At 38.5% G+C, this 8019-nt stretch overlaps 1 protein-coding gene across 1 annotated transcript in view; it reads left to right on the top strand.

The window, feature by feature from the left end:
• Positions 1-6: 6 nt before the first annotated feature.
• LOC100185232 (macrophage mannose receptor 1-like) overlaps positions 7-8019 on the top strand; it is a 12610-nt gene continuing 4597 nt past the window's right edge. The window contains exons 1-12 of the mRNA XM_018816547.2: positions 7-118; positions 779-913; positions 2118-2257; positions 2705-2826; positions 3386-3542; positions 3865-4044; positions 4329-4406; positions 4994-5102; positions 5744-5905; positions 6451-6633; positions 6950-7075; positions 7688-7878. Coding sequence (XP_018672092.2) covers positions 832-913; positions 2118-2257; positions 2705-2826; positions 3386-3542; positions 3865-4044; positions 4329-4406; positions 4994-5102; positions 5744-5905; positions 6451-6633; positions 6950-7075; positions 7688-7878 — 1530 coding nt within the window. The 5' untranslated portion in view covers positions 7-118; positions 779-831. The remainder of the gene's footprint in view (positions 119-778; positions 914-2117; positions 2258-2704; positions 2827-3385; positions 3543-3864; positions 4045-4328; positions 4407-4993; positions 5103-5743; positions 5906-6450; positions 6634-6949; positions 7076-7687; positions 7879-8019) is intronic.

Genomic DNA, 8019 nt, shown 5'->3' on the forward strand with positions numbered 1-8019 from the left:
CGAGGATTACGATGGTGGATTGGGTTACATGCTGTTGTATCAGAGGACACTGGTGTATCATGGGTGTGGGAAAGTGGAGAGCCAATCACGTACGATAACTGGGGATATGGGAACCCAAGTAAAAAATATATAAACAATTTAAAATTATTTTTATAAAAAAGTACTGTTTCTAAAAAGTAAAAAAAAAATTTTATATTTTTAATGCTTCGTTATTTCTATTTTAATAGCAGTAATTTTTAAAGACTTCTGTAGTCTGAAGATTAATGTATTGCTACTTGTTTCTAAACACCTTAATTAAAATCACCATAAACTCTTGAAATTATTAGAACAGTGCAAAGTTACTTTCCAAATACCCGAAAAGCACCCATTTTATCATGCAAGCTGAATAATATGTATGCAGTTAATCAAAATGACTTTATTAACTATGCTGCAGGAAATGTTTGGGAATAAATATGCAAGTACACAGTGACTTTCAAGTGGTATTCCGTAAGTGCCAGGTGTTGTGAAAGTCACTGTGCACCTGCATATTTATTAACAAACATGTTTTAGTATAGAATCCAGGAGGTAAATAGGAATGACAATTATAAATGATGTTGAAATTGACCTCCGTTAGCATCAATATAGGCTTTGACCTTCTCATTTTGTTTATAAACACCTAAATCAGCTTCTTTCTTACAATAGACTAAATAAAAAAATATTAGTCAGTACGCAGTGACTTTCCGAGCACTCTGTATTATTTCACATCTGCTAGCATTTAAATGATTGTGGTATTCCCCAGCTATTGACGGTGGAGAATGCACTGTGTTTTATGGAGGGCAGATAGGACATGGGATGTGGTACAGCACCAGGTGTGAGAAGGAGGCTTACAGTATTTGTGAGATGCAAAGAGATGGATGGACACAACCACCTATAAGTGAGTGAATGAATTGTAATAAATGAATTTTACTTGATATATCCTCGTGCGGCCGCAGGAGTTCGTAAGTCCTTATAACGCGGGTGTTCTGTTTCATACACCATGCCCATTTACAAGCAACCACGTGTGTAACTTATTTATTCTTAAGTGACGGGGCAACGACAGTCGTTATAATATGTGTGTTCTGTTCATACACCTCGTGCCCACTTACGAGTTACCATGTATGTAACTTATTTATTCTTAAGTGACGGGGCAACGACAGTCGTTATAACACGGGTGTTCTGTTTCATACCACTTGTGCTCGCTTACAAGTTACCGCGTATGTAACTTATTTATCCTCACATGACAGGGCACTGACAGTCGTTATAACACAGGTGTTCTGTTTCATGCATCTTGTGCCAGCTTACGAGTTACCACATATGCATTCTATTCTATATGGGTAAGGTCCCGCAGCGTAGCACGCCATGGGCCCTAGGATTTAGGCCACCTCGTGCCCACTTACGAGTTACCATGTATGTAACTTATTTATTCTTAAGTGACGGGGCAACGACAGTCGTTATAACACGGGTGTTCTGTTTCATACCACTTGTGCTCGCTTACAAGTTACCGCGTATGTAACTTATTTATCCTCACATGACAGGGCACTGACAGTCGTTATAACACAGGTGTTCTGTTTCATGCATCTTGTGCCAGCTTACGAGTTACCACATATGCATTCTATTCTATATGGGTAAGGTCCCGCAGCGTAGCACGCCATGGGCCCTAGGATTTAGGCCACAATTGGCCCATTACCCCAATAACACATATGTAACTTATTTATCCTTAAGTGACAGGGCCATGACAGTCGTTATAACACTAGTGTTCTGTTTCATACACCTCGTGTCACTGCGTTGAAGCAATTTTCATTGTGTATTGCCCAAAGACACACACCCAAAAATATAGCAGCGCTGGGCCTTAAGCTCATATCCTCTGAACTAAAGACAGAATTGCTAACCACCTCTACCAGACTCGTATTTTATATTATTTATATCAACTTTGTGGATATTTTTGAAAACCTATAACTAAGCACTACGTTGAAGCAATTGTAAGTGCACTCACTCCAACACTTGTAGTAAGCGTTGATCAGGATCCCAAACCTATGTATTAAAGACACGCTAACCAATATGCTGGCACCAGACTTATATTTTCCATCATTACATTCCAGCCACTCCCTCCCCTGTGGGTGGATGTCCTTATGGTTATTCCACACCAAGTCCCGACAGCTCATATTGCTACAAAGTTGTAATTGCTGCAGAAACAGACGAATATGATCAGAAGCAATCGTGGGGAAACGCAAGACATCAGGTTTCTGACTTCTATTGCAAATTCTATCCTATTTGGGCGAGGTCCTTAACGGGGACCTGGGATTTACGCCACAGGTCCTATAGTGAGGCTTGCCATGGAGCCCAAGATTTAGGCCAGAATTGTCTCATTACCCCAACATTGTTTATGCACATTCTATTCTATATGGATGAGGTCCTACAGTGAGACACACCATGGGACTTGGGGATTTCAGACATTACCCCATGTTGCCCCATTACCCCATGGGTTTCTGCTAAAAATGTTTTTTATTTAATTGACACATTTTCTACTTCTTTTTTAACTAAGGGGTCTATAAGATTTTTCCTTTGCTATTATGCCTGGTAGCAGAAGTAACAGAATATTACCAGTTTAAGTGACTGTTACAAGCATTCCTAGACCCCTAGTTCACATTAAACCTAATTGATATTTTTAACTGATTTGTTGTTTCAGTGTTTTTCTGCTGGAGGGGATTTGGTTTCAATCCACAGCAAAACGGAGGAATCGTTTTTAATAAATGAGCTTAGTAGGTTAGGTTTGTCAAGCTCATCAGTGTGGGTTGGACTTAGTAGCAAGTAAGTTTGAATGGAGGATTGAACGTAACTTCCTTGAGTGGCGGTGCAATGACAATCTTTGTATAAGGGTGTTTTGTTCCGTGTGCATGTCAGCTTATAAGTTACCTCATATGTAACTTGCTTATCCTCGCATGACGGGTCAACGACAGTCGTTATAACACAAGTGTTCTGTCTCATTCACCTCGAACCTGCTTGCGAGTTACCATGTATGTTACTTGTTTATCCTCGCATGGTAGGGCAATGGCAGTCGGTCAAACACAAGTGTTCTGTTTCATACACCTCGTACCTGCTTACAAGTTACTGTATGTAAGTGTCATGCCCAATGACTTATACACCCACAATGATAGCAGCGACTAAATCCCGGGTCCTCGACAAGGAGTCCTGTATATGTCACTGGGCATGACACTTACATACAAGGTAACCCGTAAGCAGGCAAGAGGTGTATGAAACAGAACGCCCGTGTTATAACGACTGTTGCTTTCTTTCACACGAGGATAAATAAAATGCGTCACATAACGACCCACATAAAATAGAAAACGTTAACCCACCAAATACACAGGGAAGGAGAAGGTTGGTCGTGGTCTGATGGAACACCTGTTGAATATACAGACTGGAGCCTTGGCGCCCCAAGTGGCGTGCTCGACAGTGGATGTGTGGTGATGAAATACGAACCATTCGTCAACACGGGGTTCTGGAACAACCTAAACTGTCTAGAGGTAATGTTTTATTCTGTTTTATTCTGCATGCGGTAATTGCTCCAACCCTGTGGTCCCTCGGCATATGTGATAACTCAGGCACGAGGTGTATAAAACAGAAAACCCGTAATATAACGACTACCCCGCCCTGCCACAACAAGCAATTTACATACATATTAATTTGTATACTAGCATGGGGTGTATAAAACAGAACACCCATGTTATAACAGTTGTCTTTGCACTGCCATGTGAAGATAAATAGGAAACATTTATTCATTTATTTTGATCATGTGTGTACCCTATCAACTCAAAACTTATTTTACAAAATTTCACTCAACTTTAGCCTCTGAATTGGGTCTGTAAGCTTCAGAAAGGCATCAAGCCACCAGAACCAACGGACATCCCAACAGGAACGCCTAACTCACAATGTGGGAGTGAGGATGATGGAACGTGGCTTGATTTTAAAGGAATGTGTTATCTTTTCAATGATGGCTTAGAAGTGACGAAATATACGGCAGATCGTGTGAGTTAAACTGAAATATTTGTTAAACCCTAATAACATGTTTTAGCAATTTTTATGATAAACTGTTTTGGTTCCTAATGAGTTTCTAAATTGTTATCCATATACTAAAAAAATATAAAAAATTACCATTTACAAGTAACATACCTAGTAACTTTTCAGCTAGCGCGAGGTGTATGAAACAGAAAACTCGTGTTCTAAGACTGTTATTGCCAAGCAAAAATAAGTTTCATTCCTTTATTGTGTGTAAGGGCAATAAAATAAAAAACATACAATTAACCTCACAGGCATGCCAAGCAGTTGGTGGAAACCTTATTTCCGTTCATTCTCATGAAGAACAATCTTTCCTTACAGGCCAAATACAGGTAAGACCACCAGATCTTTTACTTCCAATTAAATATAACTATGTTTTTTGGACCCAAAACTTGCTACAAACAGTAGCGACCACGCTTATTTTCTTCTAATTAAATGTAAATGTGTTTTAACAACCATTGTTTTGTTGCTAATCTTCGCTAATCAAAGACAGATAAATAAAATTATAGGAAAAAGAGGTAATCAGCTAACTTTTTGGCCTTAGTCCTAGGCCCCGTGCCAATCGCACTGCAGGACCTCACTCACATAGAATAGAAAACATCAAAAACATTTTGCGCTTACATGAGTTGTACTTATACAGAAAATGGACCAAAAAATGCCATTATGTGGTTATCTCTGTGGGCTATCTGTTAAACCCCTCAGTGTGAAACTTATTAACATAGAAACATTTTTGGCTGACATGAGTTTTTATCTGGGTGAAACAGCCCCAGTTTTTAACTGACATTCTTTCTCACCCTTTTTAAACATAGCGTGTTTTAACAACTGTTGTTTTTCTGTTGATTCTCTTTTCTTTGTTTTTTAAATAACATGATCTTCGCTATCGTTTTTGAAAAGATAAATAAACATTATGCTGTCACAGAAAATGCAGCTTGATAGATACTGGACAGGACTAGGTGAACACGGAGGAACAAATGGGGAATATTTATGGTCGGATGGAACACCAGTCGATTATGTAAACTGGAACACAGGTTTGGAAAGTAGAAAAAATAAAAACAAAATATCCTAAAATTTAACCTTTTGCTGCTACTATTGCAGCTTCATGTGTTTCTTAGGCATAAATTGTCAGCCATAGATAAAAACAACAACCCACAAAGTTACGTATCTGTGGTAACTCTCGTATTTGGGCATGAGGTGAATGAAACAGAACACCCGTGTTATAACGACTGTTGTTGCCCCACCATGCGAGGATAAATAAGTTACATGCGTAGTTATTCGTAAGTGGGCACTAGGTGTATGAACCAGAACACCTGTGTTATAACGAGTGTTGTTGCCCCGCCATGCGAGGCTAAATAAGTTACATGCGTAGTTACTCGTAAGTGGGCACTGGGTGTATGAACCAGAACACCTGTGTTTTAACGACTGTTGTTACCCCGCCATCCGAGGATAAATAAGTTACATCACAAAAATGCATAACAACAAAAAATGCTCAACGATCATAAAAATGGCAACCTTAAAAAATGTTGCAATCTTGATCTAATAATCTTACTTGTATACACTCTCGTGCCGATAGTGGCACATATATTATTTCTATACACACTTTACATTATAGTAATTGTGTAATCATTCATAGACGTATATAGCAAAGAAATTCACCAAATATTTAATACAGGCGAACCGAACGACTCCCTTGGCATGGAACAATGCATTACTATGTTGAAAGTAAATGGTAAATGGAATGATGCAAACTGTGGATTGGATATAGGAGGTTACATATGCAAAGCTTACCTTGGTTCTCCACCCAATCCACCACAGCCCACGCAACCATGGCCAGGTGAGGAATATAAGATTATATATTGTTAATATGGTAGTGAGGGAAGATGAGACACTTTTTCATTATATTTTATCGTCCCATTTGGATAGTAAACTAAGAACAGTTTAAGAATTATAAACCTGTATTTTCACGACTCCAATGGACTGTGGTTAATTGTTTAAAACACAATCAGGATATTTGAATATTATGTGCTGAATGTGTCCCATCCTACCCCACGGTACTATACCATTTAGGGGTAAGTGTTGTTCTTATAACAAGTTTGTAATTCATTGATATCTGCTAACCTCTGACTACCAACTTCTAACACTTTCGACCAGCCATAATATGTAAGTACTAAAGGATTCTTCACTATTGCCATTTAAGTTAAACTTATTCTATTTTAGGCTAATATATGTTCTGTTGCAAGGAAAGTAACCGTTTCCTACATTATCTGTTGACCACCAAACCGTATCTTCTAACTGCCAACCTCTAACACTTACCACCAGCCTAATCTGTTCCAAAAGAATATTCACTGGTGCCAATGTTCTATTTATTATTTTCTCCAGGTGGCTGCCCTGCCAACTGGTTAGAATACGGCAATTATTGTTTCCAAATACATGGACAAAATGGAGTTTGTGACCCGACTACTACTGACAATCCTGATTGTGCGGATACTTTTGTAAACGCAAACCAGAATTGCATTTCGGTTGGTGGAAACTTGGTCACAATCCATAATAAATATGAAAACTGTAAGTTTTGGTTCTTTGGTACGTCATATTGCTTCGACCAAGTGGTCACTAATGGGTTGTCTAAATTGTCAACCATACAAAATTCAATCACCAACAAAGTTACATACGTAGTAACTTGAAAGTTGACACGTGGTGTATGAAACAGATCACCTGTGTAATATCGACTGTCGTTGCCCACCAGGACACTAAACGAGTTTAATTCATTTCGTTTCCAACCTTATTTTACTAAAGCATCTTATTCATGATAAAGTTCTGTTAATTTTAACCCAACATTTGTAAGTTTTTAATCTCCTTCTTAAATGAGTTTTTTTTTCAGCCTTTATAACAGCACACAGTATTAACGCTTACAACAACTTATGGATTGGCTTCAGTGACGCACACTGGTATTACAAATACACATGGGCAAGTGGGGATGAGGTCACTTACACTAACTGGAAGTCTGGTAAATAATAAATATATAAGTTGTATAGCATAGGTCGGCGCAATAGCACAGTTGGTTAGCGGGCCTGCCTCGAGCCCAGACAGAATGGGCTCAAAGCTTGTCGTTGCCACCATTGTGGGCATATGTGTCCTTGGGCAAGACACCTAACGGAAATTGCTCCAACGGAAATTGCTGGTTGTCCAAATTATCAGCCATATATAAAAAAAAATTAAAAAAATCCACAAAAATATTTTCACTTACAAAGTAACATACTTGGTAACTCGTAAGCTGGCACGAGGTGTATGAACAGTGAACACCCGTGTTATAACGACTGTCGATTTCCGACCTTACGAGGATAAAGTAAGTTACATTACAGCATATAATAGTCCCTCATGGCTTGTATGAACTGACAGCCATAAATAAAAAATAAATATAAAATAGATGATAAAAAACCCAAACAAAGTTGCATTTTTAGTAACACGTAAGCAGGCACAAGGTGTGTTACAACTGCTGTTGCCCTGATTTTTTAAACATGGTTTTTACACATGGTTTTTTTGTTTTTTTTTAAACGCGGTTTTTACACATGGTTTTTTGTTAAAGTTTGTTTTCTAAACAAATTATGTTATGTTCCAGGTGAACCCAACCATAGCAACAATGAAGAGAATTGCGTTGAGATGTATCATGGTGAAGAGTTGGCCGGGTTATGGAACGACAATCGATGCGAGAATAAGTTGCCGTACATTTGTTCCAAAGGAAAAGATCCGGACACCACACCTGGCCAGCAAATCAACAATAATAAAAAATGCCCGTCCGGGTGGATGCAGGTATGATAAACGGAAAAAGATTGCTGTTTTTATAATATAGTAGGGTGGGGGAAAGTTGGACACCTTTTCATTCTATTTACTCAACCGATTTGTTAGTAAACAGTGAAGATTTTATGTTGTTCAGTGTAATAACATGGGCAC

This window comes from Ciona intestinalis, unplaced genomic scaffold, assembly GCF_000224145.3.
Source record: "Ciona intestinalis unplaced genomic scaffold, KH HT000286.1, whole genome shotgun sequence".
Taxonomy (NCBI): Eukaryota; Metazoa; Chordata; class Ascidiacea; order Phlebobranchia; family Cionidae; genus Ciona; species Ciona intestinalis.